We start from the raw sequence: 21,618 nt of genomic DNA on the forward strand, positions 1-21,618 counted from the left end.
AGTTGGTCATGACACAGTGGCTCTGAGGAAGAGGCTGAGCCTCGAAATGCGTCAGCCGTCATCTTAACAGGAATATGGACTAATACATGAACTACTCCTGACACTCGAGCGACTGAGCTTGATATGACTATTTTCTACCATTGTTTGTGAGTAGCCATTTTTTATATGTTGTACAATAAAGTCTTATTGAGGATAATGCGCTAGGTCGGTGCGCCCTTTTTTGTTTCTTTTTGCCAGGTTCTGTGTATCCAGAAATAGGTGTACTGTCCCAGTATATATTCTGGTACTCACCTTTGGCGGTGCGCTAGGCTCCATCTCAAACTTGTCAGGAAACATTCGGCAGAGAGCCAGATGACGAGCATGCATGTAGTACTATAAGATATGAGAAAGTAAATTATTGCATACAGAATAAGAACAGATACTGAGAATTACACCCAGCATACAGGACAAGAGAAGTGGTACTGTGCAGAGTCCATACATACAGAATAAGAACAGATACTGAGAATTACACCCAGCATACAGGACAAGAGAAGTGGCACCATGCAATGATTTTATATAAAGAGCTCAGATATTAGTCAACACTTACCCGGCCCAGATATCTCCACTCTAGCAGGTCTGACAATCGTTCTGTTCGGTTTCTCTGGATTATTCTCTGGCGTCGGGATTGTTGGCAGAAGCTGTACAAGATCTGGGTCAGCTGGTTACATGATTCATCAGGTGCGCAGAACCTCCGATCCACAATGTAAATCCCTGAAAATGAAATGGGAAGAACCAACCTTTACCATTTTCATATTCACCATTTTCTGTGATTATTTGCACCTTTTTGGCAGAGATGGTTTTACGTGAACTGGGCCATGCCTTTGTTTGCAGTGCAGTGGTTGGGTTCAGGGCTGGTATTTGCTTTGTAATTATGCTGAATGCTTCACTTTCCCTGCACTCCTGTTCAACAACTTGGCAGCAGTCTCTAGTAGTCACGAATAACACTGTAGTGGACTCTAGCAGTCTCTAGTAGTCCCGAATAACACTGTAGTGGACTCTAGCAGTCTCTAGTAGTTTCTAATAACACTGTAGTGGACTCTAGCAGTCTCTAGTAGTTTCTAATAACACTGTAGTGGACTCTAGCAGTCTCTAGTAGGGAGGCAGATGTCTCTAATAACACTGCACTGATCTCTGGAATTCTGTAGTGGCAGCTCATTCGTTTCTGCAGTCTCTAGTAACAAGGCATCCGTCTCTAGTCTCAGCCTACCCTGTAATTTGGCTAAAGTCTGCATTCATCTTAGGCACTCTGATGTGACATTGCAGCAGTCTATTGTAACTGCAGCAATATCCAGAAATCTCTATGAACACTGCAGAAGGTTCTAACAGTCTCTGTAAAAAGACATTCATCTCTAGTAACAGTGCGCTGGTCTCTAGAACTCAGTAGTAACACTTGTAGCAGCCTCTAGCAGTCTCTTTGCAACACTGCAGCAGTCTTTAGTTACACTGCAGTTGTCTCTAGCAGTTTCTTGTAAGAGGGCATCAGTCTCTAGTAAAACTGCATTGGTCTTCAGCACTCTGTAGTAACACTGCAGGAGTTTCTCAGCCTCTTGTGACTTGGCGACAGTCTCTATCTATACTGAAATTTGGCAAATGTCTTTACCAGTCTCTTTTGCTATTGCTGAAGTCTCTAGCGCTCTCTCTGCTTCCTGATTGGCCGAAAGGCAAAAACCATGCCATTGGCCGAGGAGGAGGCGAGAGGACTCGAGGAGACGCAGGGGGACTGAGAAGAAGCCGCTGCTGCATCAGGTAAGTGCACTGGTCTGGGGGGGCACGATGATCTCTCTGCATTAAATGGGGGCATGCTGGTTATTCTGCATTGAAAGGGGGCACGCTGGTCATTCTGCATTGAAAGGGGGCACGCTGGTCATCCTGCATTGAAAGGGGGCATGCTGGTCATTCTGCATTGAATGGGGGCACGCTGGTGTCTCTGCATTGAAAGGGGGCACGCTGGTCTCTCTGCATTGAAAGGAGGCACGCTGGTCTCTCTCTGCATTGAAAGGGGCACACTGATCTCTCTGCATTGAAAGGGGGCACACTGATCTCTCTGCATTGAAAGGGGGCATGCTGGTCATTCTGCATTGAAAGGGGGCACGCTGATCATTCTGCATTGAAAGGGGGCACGCTGGTCATCCTGCATTGAAAGGGGGCATGCTGGTCATTCTGCATTGAATGGGGGCACACTGGTGTCTCTGCATTGAAAGGGGGCACGCTGGTCTCTCTGCATTGAAAGGAGGCACACTGATCTCTCTCTGCATTGAAAGGGGCACACTGATCTTTCTGCATTGAAAGGGGGCACACTGATCTCTCTGCATTGAAAGGGGGCATGCTGGTCATTCTGCATTGAAAGGGGGCACGCTGATCATTCTGCATTGAAAGGGGGCACGCTGGTCATTCTGCATTGAAAGGGGGCATGCTGGTCATTCTGCATTGAAAGGGGGCACGCTGGTCATTCTGCATTGAACGGGGGCACGCTGGTCTCTCTGCATTGAAAGGGGGCATGCTGGTCTCTCTGCATTGAAAGGGGGCATGCTGTGGTCCTCCACTCCGCATGCTGTGGTCACTCTGCATTGAAGGGGGCACACTATACCTTGATTATTGAAGGCCCCTTTCACACTTTTGTGACCTCAAAGTCACGCAATTTTTTACAGCGTTTTTTGCCGCAAAGCAATGCCTATTACATTTTTCTGTTTGCGCCACCCCCCCAAAAAAAAAATTTTGAGCACCAGCTGCCACTGCTAGATTCTGCTGACCAGCTTTATGGAGATGCCGATTTTATTTTCCAGGAGTACTTGGCCCCTGCCCACTGTGGTATCACTGTCCTTGATTCGCCAGAAAACTCGCCTGACCTAAACCCCATAGAGAATCTGTGGGGTATTGTCAAGAGACAGATGAGAGACACCAGACCCAACAATGCAGATGAGCTGAAAGCTGCTATCAAAGCAACCGGAGCTTCCATAACACCTCAGCAGTGCCACAGGCTGATCGCCTCCATGTCACGCCGCATTGATTCAGTAATTCATGCAAAAGGAGCCCCGACCAAGTATTGAGTGCATACTATACTGTACATGGACATACTTTACAGTAAGCCCACATTTCTGTAATAAAAATCATTTTTTTAATTTTTTTTATGTAATATTGTATAATTTTCTGAGATACTGAATTTTGGATTTTCACTAGCTGTAGGCCTTAATCATCAAAATTAAAAGAAAGAAATGCTTGAAATATGTCACTCTGTGTGTAACGCATCTATATAAATTATATGAGTTTCACTTTTTTAATTGAATTACTGAAATAAATTACTTCTTTGATTATATTCTAATTTTATGAGATGTACCTGTATATACACTGCTCCAAAAAATTAAAGGAACACTTTTTAATCAGAGTATAGCATCAATTCATTTAAACTCCTGGGATATTGATCTAGTCATTTAAGTAGCAGAGGGGGTTTTTAATCAGTTTCAGCCGGTTTGGTGTTAAAAAAATAAACAACAGGTGCACTAGATGAACAACAATGGGATAACCTCCAAAACAGGAATGGTTTTACAGATGGAGGCCACTGACATTGTTTTCCCTACTCATCTTTTCTGACTGTTTTTCGCTAGTTTTGCATTTGGCTAGGGTCAGTGTCTCTACTGGTAGAATGAGGCGATACCTGGACCCTATTGAGGTTGCACAGGCAGCAGTGGCGGCTGGTGATCAAAATTTTTGGGGGGGCGCAAAAAGAAAAATGTAATAGGTATTGCTTCGCGGCAAAAAACGCGGTAAAAATATTGCGTGACTTTGAGGTCATGGTACAGGCATGGCACAGGTGATGGTACAGCCATGGCACAGGTGATGGTACAGGCATGGCACAGGTGATGGTACAGGCATGGCACAGGTGAGGGTACAGGCATGGCACAGGTGATGGTACAGGCATGGCACAGGTGATGGTATAGGCATGGTACAGGCATGGCACAGGTGAGCGTATAGGCATGGCACATGTGATGGTATAGGCATGGCACAGGTGATGGTATAGGCATGGTTCAGGCTTGGCACAGGTGAGGGTTTAGGCATGGCACAGGTGATTGTTTAGGCATGGCACAGATGATGGTTTAGGCATGGCACAGGTGATGGTATAGGCATGGCACAGGTGATGGTATAGGCATGGTACAGGCATGGCACAGGTGAGGGTATAGGGATGGCACAGGTGATGGTATAGGCATGGCACAGGTGATGGTATAGGCATGGCACAGGTGATGTTTTAGGCATGGCACAGGTGATGGTACAGGCATGGCACAGGTGATGTTTTAGGCATGGCACAGGTGATGTTTTAAGCATGGCACAGGTGATATTTTAGGCATGGCACAGGTGATGGTACAGGCATGGCACAGGTCAGCTTCAATCACTTACCTGCTCTCCTGGGCTGCCTGCGAGACGTCCACGGCGCTGCTCCTCTCCTCTCGTCCTCTTCTTACGACGGCGGCGGGATTCCAGGAACCGTCCACGGCGCTGCTCCTCTTCTGTCTTCTTTGACGGCAGCTCTCTCGGTCTTCCGAACGGTCCGGCGGGAAGGAGATCGGGCGGTGACGGTGCGTGACTGACGCACGCACCAGCACCGCCCCCATTGCGGGGTCAGCAATCGGATGTCCTGGATGATGATTGGTCCAAGCTGGAGACTGGACCAATCACAGCCAGGATATCACAAAAGTGGGGGTGTCCTAGCGCTATGACCTGCGCCCAGGTTACGCCCCCAGAAGGCAGCCAATCGGCGCCTCTTCTGGGTCGTAAACCCCCCCCCCCCGGCCACCACATAGGCCGGCGAACGCGATTTTATTTTCAAAACTTTATTGTTCTTTTTGTAAATGTTTTTTTTTCCGTTTTTTTTTAGGGGGGGGGGGGCCTATGCACAGGCCGCCACTGACAGGCAGTCCAACTCCTCCAGGATAGCACATCAATATGTGCCATTGCCAGAAGGTTTGCTGTGTCTCCCAGCACAGTCTCAAGAGCATGGAGGAGATTCCAAGAGACAGGCAGTTGCTCTAGGAGAGCTGGACAGGGCCGTAGAAGATCCTTAACACATCAGCAGGACCAATATCTTCTCCTTTGTGAAAGGAGGAACAGGGTGAACACTGCCAGAGCCCTACAAAATTACCTCCAGCAGGCAATTGGTGTGAATGACTAAACAATCAGAAACAGACTTCATGAGGGGCCCAACGTCCAATTGGCATTTGCCATTAAACACCAGAATTGGCAGGTCCGTCACTGGTGCCCTGTGCTTTTCACAGATAAGAGCAGGTTCACCCTGAGCACATGTGACAAACGTGAAAGGGTCTGGAGAAGCCGTGGAGAACGTTATGCTGCCTATACCATTGTTCAGCATGACCAGTTTGGTGGTGGGTCAGTGATGGTCTGGGGAAGCATATCCATGGAGGGATGCACAGACCTCTACAGGCTAGACAATGGCACCCTAACTGCCATTAGGTATCAGGATGAAATACTTGGACCCATTGTTAGACCTTACGCTGGTGAGGTGGGTGCTGGGTTCCTCCTGGTGCACGACAATGCCCGGCCTCATGTGGCCAGAGTATGTAGTCAGTTCCTGGAGGATGAAGGAATTGATACCATTGAATGGCCCCCATGCTCGCCTGACCTAAATCCAATAGAACACCTCTGGGAAAATATGTTTTGTTCCATCCAAATTTTGGTTGTCCAGTCTGTTCAGGAGCTCAGGTCCAGATCTGGGAGGAAATACCCCAGGACACCAACTGTAGGAGCATGCCCTGACGTTGCCAGGCATACATACAAGCACGTGGGGGCCATCCAAACTACTGAGTACCATTTTGAGTTGCTGCAATGAAATTCCAGCAAAATGGACTAGCCTGGTGCATCATTTTTTGAATTTTTGATGTGTCTTTGAACTCAGCCCCTCTGTAGGTTGATAATTTGCATTTTCATCAAACGATGTGGCATCCTTTAGTTCCTAACACATTACCTCCTTATCAGTATAGATATCCATCATTATATTATTCTCCATTGAGATCTGATGTGTTTTCAAAATGTTTCTTTAAATTTTTTTTAGCAGTGTATATATCTAGTAATGAAAACTGTGGCAACTTCATATGAAAAACTATATTTCTGCATGCCTATGAACTTGTGTTTTATCTTTGAATTCTTAAGTGGTAGAATCCGATTGTTAACACCTCCATAGGTTAAGAAGGACTTCATCTAGAAGTTTATTTGATTTTATAGTTATTCATGTTGACTAGAGAGTATCTGACCCCTGCTCACACCTCTATACGTATGCTACCTGAGGAAATTACTAAATCCTTGCTTGGAGATACTGGTACTCTGCCATGCCATCATTCTAGTAAGACGTTCTCTACTCTTCCAATCCTGAAGGTTGAAAGAGACTCCTGTGAGGGTTTCTGTGAATGCCTAGAGGAGCCTGAGAGTTCCAGTAAACATTGCGAGAAATCTGAGGTGCCAGCCTAAAGACATACATGGCCTAACCTAAGGGATAACTTTGTTTCTTTGCAACACCAGTTCCAATCTGTCTACAGATGCTAACTTCGGACCTTACCAAGAGGCATACTTTTATGGGGTGGTGGATCTCTTCAGGCTACATGGGTAGGTACAAAATCCTTGGAGGTTCAGGACATGAACTTGAGGAGGGAAAATTATGTGGATCTTGGACAAATTGGAAACTTATGGACATAAAACATTTTTAATTTTAAAAAGGTTTATTGCACTGATTTATTAGTGATAAATTCTTTGTGGATAGTGCTGTAAGAATATATATAAATGCCTGCAGAAAACTACAGGAGGGGGCAGAGACAAGAGCAGTCAACCTGCACAAGGACAAAGAGAAGCAGTGACTGGTCTTTATTACCGAAAGCTTCTGTACAAGATTTGCAAGTTTCACACTGGAGTACTGCACAGATATGGAAGAAATACACAAAGCACACCAAAATTCAAATAAGAATACATATGACTCTTGTATTTAGTCAATATGTGCTTATCCCGGGGTTCCATTTTAAATACATTTCTGCCCCAAAAGCTCCCATGTGGCATTAACCTTATGAAATTTAGAATTTTCTGTATATTGAGTATTTTCTTACCATAAGCAGCCGGGTCAGCAACGTGCTCCTGCATGAAACAGCCAAATCCGGAAAGGTTGGTTGTGACGCTAGGAATACCCATCACTGTACACTCCGCTGGAACATGACAAATACAGTACAGGTGAGTACACCAAGAGCCTTCTAGGAGGAGGTATCATAGTTTGAAGGATTTTTTCAGCAAAATGTATTATTATTATTAGTATTATTGTTAGTAAATAATGATATGTCTGATCTTCTTCTTAAAATACCAATGAACTGGCTGTCTGTGGCTTCTGCCTACCACAAGCATGCAGAAATTAAAGTCATTATGGTGTCAGAATGCCTGATTTGCATATTAACTTTGGTGGGTCAGAGATGTGAAAATGATCAGGGATGTTGTGAAAGCCAGGTCATTGGCAGTTTTAGAAGGAGAGCTCAGGATTTGCTGTGAGGTCTAGGTCAAGGCTTCCTTCACAGCCACATGTTGCAGTAACATGTTTTATCAAACTTCAATGCATGATAACGTGTGCACTTTGTACAGTGCTCTTTCAATGCCATTCCCGTTAGAATTTCATAGTGGAGCATTCACAGATCTGGTCTGGATGGAATGGAACATGTTTGTTAATCAGTGAGTCCCTCCTGAACTGAATGATCCCAGGGCAGGGATATGTGAATTGACAGCTTGGGCTCTGTCACCTACACAGTGGAAGGTCTTGTCTACCCCGCCTTGAGCTGCAGCTGATATGATTTTTGCGCACTCCAATCAGTGATGGGACAAAGTTCTTTAGCAATTAAGAAAAAGATTCCAAACTGTGCATCCCCCCCCCCCCCTCACTTCATCAGCTGTGATCTACTTTAGCAGCATAGGTTGTGTGCCCTGCCCTTTTTGTACTGCTCTCCTGCTGAAGTGCCCAAGCTTCCTCTTCTGCCGACTCCAATCACTCAAGAATTCTTCACATCCCACCCCCCTAATTTTCAGTCTGAATCTTTATATCTGTCACCGGCTGTTTTTCCCAGTCACAGATTTATATCCACCTACTATACATGGGACAAATGATCCACATTCACTTCCTTGGCACCTTTCTAGGGTCCCCATCAAATAATAGGAGGCAAAGCTCCTTGTCACTTTACTGGCATCTCTGCAGGTCTTGTTTACAGTAGATAAAGGACTGCTAGTGTTAGAGCAAAGCAACTAAGTAATAAAACAGAGGGAGCTCCACTCTCTTCTCACCATCCTGTGCTCCTTCTTATCCGAGGAGTCCCACCGATGCACATTCTTATCCCAGGAGCCCTACCTGGACCACTTTTCATTAGAGGACCCTGCCTGAGCCCTTTCTTATCCTGGAAACCCACTGGGCTAGTTTATATCCTGGGAAAAACACCTGTGCCCCTATAATCCCAGGAGTTTACCAATACTCTTTATCCTGGAAAACAAAACTGTGCTCCTTCATATCCTTGGAAACCCACCTGTTCTCCTTCTTATCCTGGGAGACCCACCTGTGCTCCTTCTTATCTTTGGAAACCCACCTGTATTCCTACTTATTCTGGGAGACCCACCTGTGCTCCTTCTTATCTTTGGAAACCCACCTGCCCACCTGTACTCCTTCATATATTTGGAAACCCACCTGTACTCCTTTTCCTTGGAAACCCACTTGTAATTCTTCTTATCCTAGGAGACCCACCTGTGCTCCTTCTTATCCTTGGAAACCCGTCTGTACTCCTTCTTATCCTGGGAGACCCACCTGTGCTTCCTATCCTTGGTAACTCACCTGTACTCCTTCCTATCCTGGGAGACCCACCTGTGCTCTTTCTTATCCTTGAAAACCCACCCTGTATTCCTTATCCTGGGAGACCCACCTGTGTTCCTTCTTATCCTTGGAAACACACCTGTACTCCTTTACCTGGGAGACCCACCTGTGCTCCTTCTGATCTTTGGAAACCCACCTGTACTCCTTATCCTGGGAAATCCACCTGGGCTCCTTCTTATCCTTGGAAACACATCTGTACTCCTTTACCTGAGAGACCCACCTGTGCTCCTTCTGATCTTTGGAAACCCACCTGTACTCCTTATCCTGGGAGATCCACCTGGGCTCCTTCTTATCTTTAGAAACCCACCTGTACTCCTCCTTATCCTTTGAAACCCACCTGTGCTCCTTCTTATCCTTGGAAACCCACCTGTACTCCTTCACCTGGGAGACCCACCTGTGCTCCTTCTTATCTTTGGAAACCCACCTGTACTCCTTCCTATCCTGGGGGATCCACCTCCTTTTTATCCTGCAAAACCCACCTGTGCTCCTTCTTATCCTTGGAAACCCACCTGTACTCCTTCTTATCCTGGGAGACCCACCTGTGCTCCTTCTTATCCTTGGTAACCCACTTGTACTACTTTTTATCCTGAGAGACCCACCTGTGTTCTTTCTTATCCTAGGAAACCCACCTGTACTCCTTCTTATCCTTGAAAACTCACCTGCGCTCCTTATTATCCTGGGGGACCCACCTCCTTTTTATCCTGCAATACCCACCTGTGCTCCTTCTTATCCTTGGAAACCCACCTGTGCTCCTTCTTATCCTGGGAAACCCACATCTGCTCCTTCTTATAACAGAAGCTCCACCTGTGCATGTTAATATCCTGTGCACCTTCTTATCCTACCTACCCACCTGTACCACTTTTCATTAGAGGACCTTGCCTGTGCCCTTTCTTATTCTGAAAACCCAGTGGACCACTTTTTTATTGTGGGAAAAACACATGTGCACACGATGAATAGAAGCAATGGGAAGGGGTTGATTAGAGCCAGAACGGTGTAGATGGGCGCAGATCCTAGAATTTACCCCCCTGTGGCTCCCCCTGTAGCAGCTGAAAGCTGGTAGGAGGAAGAGTAACAGAATCAGGCCGAGGTGCAGGAAAGCCACAGGGTGATCGGTTTCAGGGATAAAGGCGTACAGCCATCCCTCCTGCTCGCCAGGTGCCCATGCAGCATAAAGACGTGCCAGCTAGTACGGTTCTGATGTTGGGGCTATGCTTGGAGGCTCCCTGGTCACCATCTGCCATATACACTATTCAGCTGTCAGACACTGAACGATTTGAACTCTGGAGTTTCCAGAAGACATCTTTCAAATGGGTATTTTATTAATGTGAAAATCTTCACCATTTGCCAATTGATTGTCCTCTGTACTGCAGGGATTTCCCTGCTATAAATTATGGTTACCACATTAATGTGCACTGAACTGATGAATCAATATTGCATTAAATGAAATTAACTGTGAGGAATTAGCTATTAACAGCGCTAAGGAATCTCCATCACCTGACTCGGCATCAGGATTCCTTATTCAGAGATGGTGACAAGGCAGGACAGGAAAGGAAATCCCAATTAGCAAAAATGCAAACAGTTACAATGTCTGCAAATCTCTACACTTCTGTACAGCCAGTCTTTGTTCAATGGTGTCTGTGACTAGAGTGCAGACATTAAAGTGTAAGCTCCTCTGGTCCAGACTGATGTGTTTTCTGTACAGTACTGTGGATTATGTATTGATAATAGTGTGTGCCTGTGGTGGGTCATTAGAGTGTAAGCTGTTCTGGTGCAGAGACAGATTAGATTGGCTTAATGTTCTCTGTACAGCACAGCTGAATATTTCAGAGCTATATAAATGTATAATAATAATAGTGGGTTACAGTAGTGAGTCGTTAGATTGTAAGCTCCTCTGCTGCAGAGACTGAAGAGACTGGCTCAGTCTTCTCTGTACAGCACTGTGAAATATGTCAGAGTGACTGTATAAATGCATAATAATAATAGTATGTTACTGTGGTGGCGACATTAGTAATAGATTTTATTAATTTTAGTAATTTAATTATTTATTAGTAATAAAGTAACTGTGGAATATATCAGAGCTACAGTATATAAAAGTACAACACTTAATAACCTCTACGCCTTCCAATATCACCTCTACCCAGATGACACCCAAATCTATCTCTCTACTCCTCACCTCACCCCTTCAGTCTCCTCTCACATTACTAATGGCACTTTTCCACTGCGAGTACCGGCTCGGCTCCACTCAGCACTGCTTGGCCCTGCTCGACTCGGTTTGCTTTTCCACTGTGTGGTACGAGTCGGAACCTTTTGGCACTGTATAGGCTCTACTCGACTTGGGTTGCCTTTCCATTAAAGTAGTAAGTGGGTGGGATTACAACGATTCTCTGACCAATCAGTGGCTAGTGGTGACAAACAATCAAGGCTGCATGCAAAGGATTGTGGGACATGGTATAGGTACGGCCCGCTTGGAACCCCAACCGAGGTGGTACTGTTTAAGCGAGCCGTACAGAGCCGTACCATGTAGTGGAAAAGCGCCGCTGTACCAAACCGTACCGAACCGTTCAAACATGCGGTACCATGCAGTGGAAAAGCGCCATAACTGACATTTTAACATTGATGTTGCACCATTTCCTTAAACTAAATCTCTCTAAAACTGAGTTGATAATTCCCCCCCCCCCCCTCCCTGCCTGTGCCCTCCTCAAAAGCTTGTAGACTTCACCTCTATAACAGCTCTAAAATTCGCAACTTTTTAACTAATGAAACCACCAAGCTACTCATTCACTCCCTTGTTATCTCTCACCTTGACTATTGCAGCTTCCTTCTCATCGGCCTACCTGTACATAGGCTATCTCCTCCTCAGTCTATCATGAATGCTACTGCCAGACTCATCTACCTTACCAACTGCTCAATGTCCTCCACTCCTCTCTGCCATTCCCTCCACCAGCTTCCAATTTACCAGCGAATTAAATTCAAAATACTAACAACAACATACAAAGTCATTTGCAACTCTGCCCCAAGCTACATCACCAAATTTGTCTCCAAATATCACCCAAACCGTCCTCTCCATTCCTCCCAAGACCTCCTGCTCTCTAGCTCCCTTGCCTCCTCCTCCCATGCTCATCTCTAGGACTTTTTCAGAGCCTCCCCCATCCTCTGGAACTCTTTACCTCAATCTGTTCTGACTAGCTCCTACTCTGTCCACTTTTAGGTGATCCCTGAAAACTAATCTTTTCAGGTTGATGCCTATCATGCCTCCAACTAACTGAACTTTTATCACTCACCCCCCCCCCCCCCCCCCAGTTATAACCTTTTGTACCACTTGCCCCACCCTTTTACTTTGTAGATTATAAGCTCCTATGAGCAGGGCCTTTTAACCCTCTTGTATTTTATTGTATTGTAACCAAACTATCTCCCTTTATAGTGTAAATCACTGCGCAAACTGATTGCGCTATATAAACCCTGTAAAATAATAACAATAAGAATAGTGCGTAACTATGGTAGGACATTAGAGTGTAAGCTCCTCTAGTGCAGATACTGATGTGAATGGCTCAGTGTTCTCTATACTGCACTTTGGATCATGTCAGCGTTACATAAATGTATAATAATAATAGGGTGTGACTGTGGTGGGGGCATTATATTGTTAGCTCCTCTAGTGCAGCGACTAACATAGATGGCTCAGTGTTCTCTCTACATCACCATGAAATATGTTAGCACCATACCAACAAATAACATTCTGTATACAGTATCTGTCTATTTGTATAAAGAGAGGAAGAGTGATTTAATTAAGTTTATACCATATAGTATGGATTATATTTATGCCTATTCTACTTTAAGATGGGCACATGGGCAGATCTTATTTTCTTTTTTTTTTTTTTTTTTTTTTTTTTTATTGAACGCTTCCCGAATTTGCATATTATCCTTGCGCAGGGGCCATGCTAATCTTCTCTGTATCTTTCCAATTTTAGTATATGTCCTGCTGAAGCGAGGACGGGAGATCTTATTTTCAATGCATGATATGATATATAGGTAGGAGTTACTCAATGGGTGTGCCTAAACAGGGGTTTTGGGTCATTCACAGTTTATAGTTACTCACCAGGTGTATATCCCCAGGGCTCATAATAGGATGGGAAGACCCCCAGATGACACCCTCGGATAAACTCCTCATAGTCCATTGGTAGGAGAGGGCTGGTGGAAGAGAGGAATTCTGGGTGCACAATGACCTGCGTGATAGAAAGTGCCACATGCATTTATAACTCCACAGTCATACATTGTAATTGTCTACTATGGGTTACAGCACAGGTCCTCTTCCCTGAGCCCTTCAGTGAACCCGCAATGTGTTATATAATGAGGTGACTAGAGGATAATTTATTTGCCTAACTTGCAGTCAATGATTGCTAGAAAATGCACTCTATTAATCTCCCAATATTCTGTACCCAGTGTGTAATAGCAGAATTAAAGGGACAGGATAGAAATGAATATACACCATGGAGGCGAAAAGTCAAATGTCAGAGCCCAGTCCTTTTCCCTATTCTGACAAACATGAGAATCACTTCTGTGCATTTCACAGTCATCTGTCATTTCTAAATATCTGCCCAAGATCCACATTATTCAGCCTCTGTCACATGCTCCAGCAATCCAATATTCACTATATGAATTGGGATTTATATTGATATATTTTCCTGTCTATATATGTGGACAGATATGTCTGGAGCTTTTAGGAAATGAATGTGAATAATATCCTTAGTGGGAATTAAATAGCATTTCCTGGATCATTGGTCACATCATTACACATACTTATCACACTCACCTTCACTCGGTCCGTCCGACTGTTAAACAAACCCATTCTTCTGATAGTATTAAGGATCGGGTCCGTCGAGTCATCCACCATATTGTGTGTTGTGATGGGGGGCAGTGACTGGCGCTGTGATGGCAAATACAGAGAGATTTATTTTTTTTTTTTTTAGTTTTCCGTGTTACAGAGAACAAACAAAGAAAAGGCAGCTAAAATTTGGCTGTCAAACAGTGACATTGCAATAAAGATATATGAATGAGGAACAAATTCATCAGACCTACATTTGCAGGGTATACCAGAGTCATATGGGTTGACCAAGACAAGAAGGAGAAGAAACTTTAAGTGACGACATGAAAAAGTCAGTTGGAACCAATGTGACCAGTTTTTGTTGGCAAGAGACAAGCTACCTTCATATATAGCAAACATGCGCTTGTATGAGCCGTGGGTGGGCACCAAGTTTACCACCTCCTCTTTGGTAAAAAGATCAGTAGTTTTCCAATGCCTAACAATAGTTAATCTTGCTGCTAGGAGAATATGGATGGTCATGCAGCGGAGATGATAATGGGGAATATTGTGAATGCCAATGCTGAGTAAGGCAAATTCTGGAGATGGGGTTGTGGGAATTCCAGTGACTATGGATGGTTATGCAGCGAAGATGATGGGGAATATTGTTAATGCCAATACTGAGCAAGGCGAATTCTGGAGATGGGGTTGTGGGAATTCCAGTGACTATGGATGGTTATGCAGCGGAGATGATGGGGAATATTTTGGTAATGCCAATACTGAGCAAGGCGAATTCTGGAGATGGGGTTGTGGGAATTTCAGTGACTTCAGTCAGTAGTTGAAACAAACCTTTCCAGAAGGGTAGCAATCTTGGGGAACTCCCATAGTGTGTGATAAAGATTCCCTGGGATCTCACAATTCCTCCAACATGAAGGGGGTATGGATGGGTCATATGTGTGAATCTGGGATGGGGATATCATCTAAATTTACATTTGTAAGTAAGTTTCCAAAGGTTGGAGGAGGAATCAGGGGGGGGGGGCATAATTTTAAGGTCACCCATGCTCCACCCCTTTTCAACAATGTCATGAAGGGGAGGGGCTTAGTCATTACACTTATTTTGAGTATATTCCCTTAAAGCATGTTATACAGCACAGTGCTTTGCTGTGTAATTTGGCCCCTTCTATCACCTAAAATACCTGGCTGATCCTGCCTGGCTATGTCCTCCACTCTGTAAACTGACCACGGTATACCATGGCTGCTGAGCCCTGACACCGTGGTCAGTTTACGTGCCTTCATCATCCGCAGCCCTCCTGTCCTCCTCTGTCCTCTCTTCCCCCCTCCCTGCCTGTCTGCTCCTGTGTCAGTGCCCACCTCCCCTCCTCTCCTGCTGCTGTAGTCCCATTTAAAGTTTCATGTCCTGTCTACAGTCTGTTTAATAATCCGGTGTGCCCCTGTGTCTGTTTTTTATAAAAATAAGCCATTCTTTACAAGTATAGAGTGTCACTCGCCGCTCACGTGACCCGCCACCTCTCTCCTCCTCTCCTCTTCCCCTCCTCCTCCCCTCCCAACTGACATCAGTGAGGAATCCTTGGCCCTGCCCGCTGCAAGCAGCTGTCAGCCGGAGAGAGGAGAGAGCCGATGGGTCACGTGAGCGGCGCTCGGCCCTCTGAATACTGGTAAAGAACAGCTTATTTTTTTAAAACACAGACACAGGCACACATGATTATTAAACAGAACAGACAGGATAGTATAAAGTGGCTTAACAACCACTTAAAAGGGGAAGTTGAGATTCCAAGGGGGGGGCATTTGCCCCCCCTTGCCCCTACCTGCGGATGCCCATGGGAGGAAGTTGGTCTGTGGTTGGAAGTCAAAGCTTTCCACCACCGGAAATCACTAAAAGAACAACCTATTTCCCTTTCCCATTTCATCATAGGTGGTAGTTTGCTAAACAATGTTTTGGTTCCACAGCATGTTGTAAAGGAGGGGATTACAGAGAGAAACTTTAATGGCGCTGTAGGGAATATTCAGCACAGTCATACACAAATACTATATTTAAATGAAGGAATAATATAGGACATTAATGCAGACAGCTGGGTGTTCCAATACAAAATATTATTAGGCATGAGGGGAATTGAGAGTTTTCATTTACATGAAATTTTAACAAAAATTAGAAGCTTTCTGCAAAATTATAATGGAGGCAAATGTTGAAATTAACATATTAATAACATGGTTTCAATGGGCTTTAAAATTATCCTGAGAAGCTCCTTTCACCTATTCTAGGACTTGTTAAATGCCAAAAATGCTCCTTTTACCTGTTGTGTGCCAAAAAGGCCCCTTTTTAGCCTTGGTACTTTAATTTTTCCACAGAAAGGAAAAACATACAGCAGGAAAAAGTACAAAATACATTTAAAGACAAATGACAATCAAATACACATACAAGAACCCCACAAATAAAAAATAAACACTTAAATAAGAAAAAATAATCTACTATACATACACCATCCCTAAACCATTTAATTCAAACAAGAAAGTTTTCATATTCTTTTTTTTTAAAAAAAAACGTCCCCTACTGTAAGTAGTTCAATTGGCAAAACTGAGAGTTTTGGTTTGGTGGCAAAATGTATAAAATTCACAAATTTTTATGAATCCACTGCATCAATTCCTAAATATTGTCTGTAAAGATATTGTTCGATGTCAGACAATGTTCAGGCATTATGCTGTGTATATAATTGATGACAGCTTCATTTGTGAAATTTAGCTGAGAAATTACTGATGTCATATTTGTGAAAATGCAGCTAATTTTACTTTGAAGGGCCAAATTCATAGAACAAAAAAGTTGCTTTATAAAAAAAGGATCATACTCATTGTGTAAAAAATACACAACATAAACCGACATAAACAAAAGTTAGTGCTGGTTCACACTGCCGCTACCACTAAAGTAGCGTCGCTTCCAGCGCGACTTTGACGCGATTTTGACGCGACTTTGGCGCGACTTTGACGCGACTTTGGCGCGACTTAGCGCGACTTAGCGCGACTTTGACGCGACCTAATCGCGAGGCAACTTTTTATTTGGCCAATCACAGAGCTGAAAATTGACAGGTACACTTAGACCCCCCAGACACTAAATACAAAAAAATGACATGCCTGCCTAAAAAAATGCCCGCTAAATGCCTGCAAGAAAAAAAGACAGCTGGTAAGACACTACAAAAAATTATAAGAAAAATGATTTTTTTTTAGGGGTTCTGGACATGCTACATAGCTGAAACTTGACAGGGACACTTTTTTGACCCCCCAGACACTAAATCCAGAAAATGATATGCCTGCCTAAAAAAATGCCCGCTAAATGCCTGCAAGAAAAAAAGCCAGCCGCAGAGAAGCCGTATCCCTGAAAATATAGTAAAAATGCTGTTTTTTAGGGGTTCTGGACATGCTACAGAGCTGAAAATTGACAGGTACACTTTTTAGACCCCCCAGACACTAAATACAAAAAAATGACATGCCTGCCTAAAAAAATGCCCGCTAAATGCCTGCAAGAATAAAAGACAGCTGGTAAAACACTACAAAAAATTAAAAGAAAAATGATTTTTTTTAGGGGTTCTGGACATGCTACATAGCTGAAACTTGACAGGGACACTTTTTTGACCCCCCAGACACTAAATCCAGAAAATGACATGCCTGCCTAAAAAAATGCCCGCTAAATGCCTGCAAGAAAAAAAGCCAGCCGCAGAGAAGCCGTATCCCTGAAAATATAGTAAAAATGATGTTTTTTAGGGGTTCTGGACATGCTACAGAGCTGAAAATTGACAGGTACACTTTTTAGACCCCCCAGACACTAAATACAAAAAAATGACATGCCTGCCTAAAAAAATGCCCGCTAAATGCCTGCAAGAATAAAAGACAGCTGGTAAAACACTACAAAAAATTAAAAGAAAAATGATTTTTTTTAGGGGTTCTGGACATGCTACATAGCTAAAACTTGACAGGGACACTTTTTTGACCCCCCAGACACTAAATCCAGAAAATGACATGCCTGCCTAAAAAAATGCCCGCTAAATGCCTGCAAGAAAAAAAGCCAGCCGCAGAGAAGCCGTATCCCTGAAAATATAGTAAAAATGATGTTTTTTAGGGGTTCTGGACATGCTACAGAGCTGAAAATTGACAGGTACACTTTTTAGACCCCCCAGACACTAAATACAAAAAAATGACATGCCTGCCTAAAAAAATGCCCGCTAAATGCCTGCAAGAATAAAAGACAGCTGGTAAAACACTACAAAAAATTAAAAGAAAAATGTTTTTTTTTAGGGGTTCTGGACATGCTACAGAGCTGAAACTTGACAGGGACACTTTTTAGACCCCCCAGAAACGAAATCCAAAAAATGACATGCCTGCCTAAAAAAAATGCCCGCTAAATGCCTGCAAGAAAAAAAGACAGCTGGTAAGACACTACAAAAAATTAAAAGAAAAATTATTTTTTTTTAGGGGTTCTGGACATGCTACAGAGCTGAAACTTGACAGAGACACTTTTTAGACCCCCCAGAAACGAAATCCAAAAAATGACATGCCTGCCTAAAAAAATGACCACTCATGAATGCCAGCAAGAATAAAAGACAGCTGGTAAAGACACTACAAAAAATTAAAAGAAAAATGATTTTTTTTTAGGGGTTCTGGACATGCTACAGAGCTGAAACTTGACAGGGACACTTTTTAGACCCCCCAGAAACGAAATCCAAAAAATGACATGCCTGCCTAAAAAAATGACCGCTGATGAATGCCAGCAAGAATAAAAGACAGCTGGTAAAGACACTACAAAAAATTAAAAGAAAAATGATTTTTTTTTAGGGGTTCTGGACATGCTACAGAGCTGAAACTTGACAGGGACACTTTTTAGACCCCCCAGAAACGAAATCCAAAAAATGACATGCCTGCCTAAAAAAATGACCGCTAATGCCTGCAAGAAAATTATGCTCTTTTCTTGTTCACTACCATTTTTTAGCAAAGTCGGATGACAAGTCGGATTACAGGTCGCTTCAATTAAGATAAGGAGGCGACTCCCATTGAAGTATATGGGACAGGTCGGATCACTGGTCGCCTGAAAGTAGTACAGGACCCTTTTCTGAAGTCGGAGCGACCTTAATAGCGGCAATTAAGACGGCACTGATTCATTTACATTGGTTTGGTCATGTCAAGCGACCTGGGGCGACCTGGGGCGACACAAGTCGCCTCGTGAGTCGCCCTAGTGTGAATGGGGGCTTAAGGAATATGTAAACTCAACATTTCTTATTCCTGATATGTGCCTGCTGTACAATGTACTTGTATGAAAAAGTATCCTGTTCTCATTTTATCGCTTCCTTTGTGTGAAATCATTGGTGTTCCTGCCGGTCCCTCAAGTTTCCTGTTAAAAACTGACCACACTAGACAGAAGAGCACAGCGTCAGTTCTCTAGCTGTGCTGGGAACTATATGTGCTCTACTTTAATGATCACTTTTGTCCTGACACATCCCCCTGCACAGCCTTTTACTGGGAAGATCATTGTTCTGTTGCTTCTCCTCCCCCAGCTCTTGTGCAGCTGAGAACAGAGGGAATGTGATCACTAAGGTCATTCACACCTGGGTGTTTTGATTTCAAAATGCTCTGCTAAAATGACAAAATACACAATGCGAATTTCAGATGCCATTCATTTTAATGACACCTAAAAATGCGTTGAGGTGAATTTTGTCATCCAAAAAGGAGCAGAAGCTTCTTTTGGGTGACAAGCTTTGTGCGATGTGGTTTGCCGCAATCACAGCGTGATTTATCATGCGGCAATCGTAGCAGAACTGCACCAAGTTTTTAGATGCTAATAAAATGAATGGCATCCGAAAACCGCGCTGTGCAATTTCTCATTTTAGCAGAGCATTTTAAAAAGAAAAAAAACATGTTCAGGCCAATCTTTATTATATCCAGCTTCTTAAGGAATATATGAAAGTCAACTTTATAATTACAGGAAATGGCAATAATACAATCTAGTCATATCCAACACTGCTGAATCATAACAGAACAGGAGTACAGTCATTCATTTGTCACTACACTCTTGCTGAATCTCAGTTTTTCTTTTTCTATTTGAAGCTTATAACAGAACAAATACTGCACCTAAAGGAGGGAGGACTGGGCTGAATTGGGATAAAAGGGTATTAAAGAGGATCTCCAGGCACCTATCAAAAGAATAAAAGTCAGCAGCTACAAAAAGTGTAGCTGCTGACTTTTAAAAAAACAGCCACTCACCCATCCCACGGTCCAGTGGTGAGCTCACCCCAGCCAGTCTTCATTCTCTGTCCTCCCTCGGCGGCGCCAGCATCTTCACTATGGGCACCCAGTTCACCTGCGGCTTCACAGCCGGGTGCCCACTGCGCATGCGGGAGTCGCTCTGCAAATCATGAATCAATGGATGCAGTCTCCTGGGACCTGTCAGTATCCCAGAAGACTGCAGGGGGGTGGAAGGGAGGAGAACTTCCGTTGCCGAGCGCCACGGCACTTGGAATGGAATTGGGAGCAGGTACCTGTCAAAATCTGGTACCTGCTACCCCCCACTTTCCTCAAAGGTGCCAATTATGCAAGAGGAGAGGGGGGGGGGCGAGTCCTTAAAGCGGAACTTCTCTTTTGGGTGGAGTTCCACTAAGAGGAATCCAGCAAGATGAGGTCCTAAATCCAAAGTTTTTCACATTAACAAAAGGAAGAAATTAAAAGGAGGGAGGGAGAGGGGGGGGTATCAAAAAAAAGTAGGGTAGGGAATAGAAGACATGAAGGAGGAGGTGAAGGGGGGGGGGGGGGATAGGGGGCGAATAGAAGGCCACTGAGGGTTTTTTTCATGTTTTGAGGTATTCATTTTTTAGCTTTTTTACACAATAGTAAAAGAAAAAGTTGGAAATGGCAAATTAAAAAGTTAAAAGAGACAGCACACAAAAGTGATTTGTGCGCTTTTTCCCTGTTTTGTGCGCAGTTTTATGTTAGAAAACATCAACCAACTCTAAAATACTCTAATATATATATATACAGTGCATTCGGAAAGTATTCACATCACTTCATTTTTTCCACATTTTGTTGTTACAGCCTTATTCCAAAATGGAATAAATTCATTATTTTCCTCAAAATTCTACAATCAATACCCCATAATGCCAATGTGAAAGAAGTATTCACAGCCTTTGCCATAACACTCAAAATTGAGCTCAGGTGCATCCTGTTTCCACTAATCATCCTTGAAACGTTTCTACAACTTGATTGGAGTCCACCTCTGGTAAATTCAGTTGATTAGACATGATTTGGAAAGGCACACACCTTTCTATATAAGGTCTCACAGTTAACCCCTTGAGGCCGATGGAACGCAAATATGCGGCTTTGGCTTCAGGGGGTTGTAATGGGGTGATGCCTGCAGCTAGAGGCATCTCATTGGTACCGTTGTTTAGAGCCAACTGTCGGCTTTCTTGAAATGACAACTGATGCAGCTGAGCAGCCGCTCAATTGTCATTACAAGGAGCGGGAGGGAACGTCCCCCCCCTCCCGCCGCCTTCCGCCTCCTGGGAGACCAGCCGGGACATCAGTCGGCTGGCTGAAGACCCAAACAAAGCCGCATTCGGCTCTGATCGGGTCTCTGATGTAAAAACACAGAAGCAAAGCAGCTAGAAGCATCACCCCGGTACCTCCCCCCCCCCCAAGTGATTGCTTTTTGTTTTTTAATGTGAAAAACCCCATCAAGTAACAACAAAACACAGAAAAAAACTAAAACACAAAGAAATATAGATGATCATACCTGTGTGGAGTATATCGCCCGCTTCATGATGGTCAGGTCATCTCTGTCTAGAATCTTGCTCAGATCAGGAATTTCCCCTCTTAAGAGAAGATTTCATTATGTTACAAAGCATAAAAA

General features: G+C 43.8%; 1 protein-coding gene across 1 annotated transcript in view; it reads right to left on the reverse strand.

The window, feature by feature from the left end:
- GYS2 (glycogen synthase 2) overlaps positions 1-21,618 on the reverse strand; it is a 127,722-nt gene that overhangs the window by 15,654 nt on the left and 90,450 nt on the right. The window contains exons 10-15 of the mRNA XM_082255031.1: positions 21,502-21,580; positions 13,731-13,844; positions 13,017-13,143; positions 7,137-7,232; positions 587-750; positions 292-372 (exon numbers count right to left, since the gene is read on the reverse strand). Of these exons, the coding sequence (XP_082111157.1) occupies positions 292-372; positions 587-750; positions 7,137-7,232; positions 13,017-13,143; positions 13,731-13,844; positions 21,502-21,580 (661 nt within the window). The remainder of the gene's footprint in view (positions 1-291; positions 373-586; positions 751-7,136; positions 7,233-13,016; positions 13,144-13,730; positions 13,845-21,501; positions 21,581-21,618) is intronic.

This window comes from Pelophylax lessonae, assembly GCF_965119305.1.
Source record: "Pelophylax lessonae genome assembly, chromosome: 4".
In the NCBI taxonomy this organism is placed as follows: domain Eukaryota; kingdom Metazoa; phylum Chordata; class Amphibia; order Anura; family Ranidae; genus Pelophylax; species Pelophylax lessonae.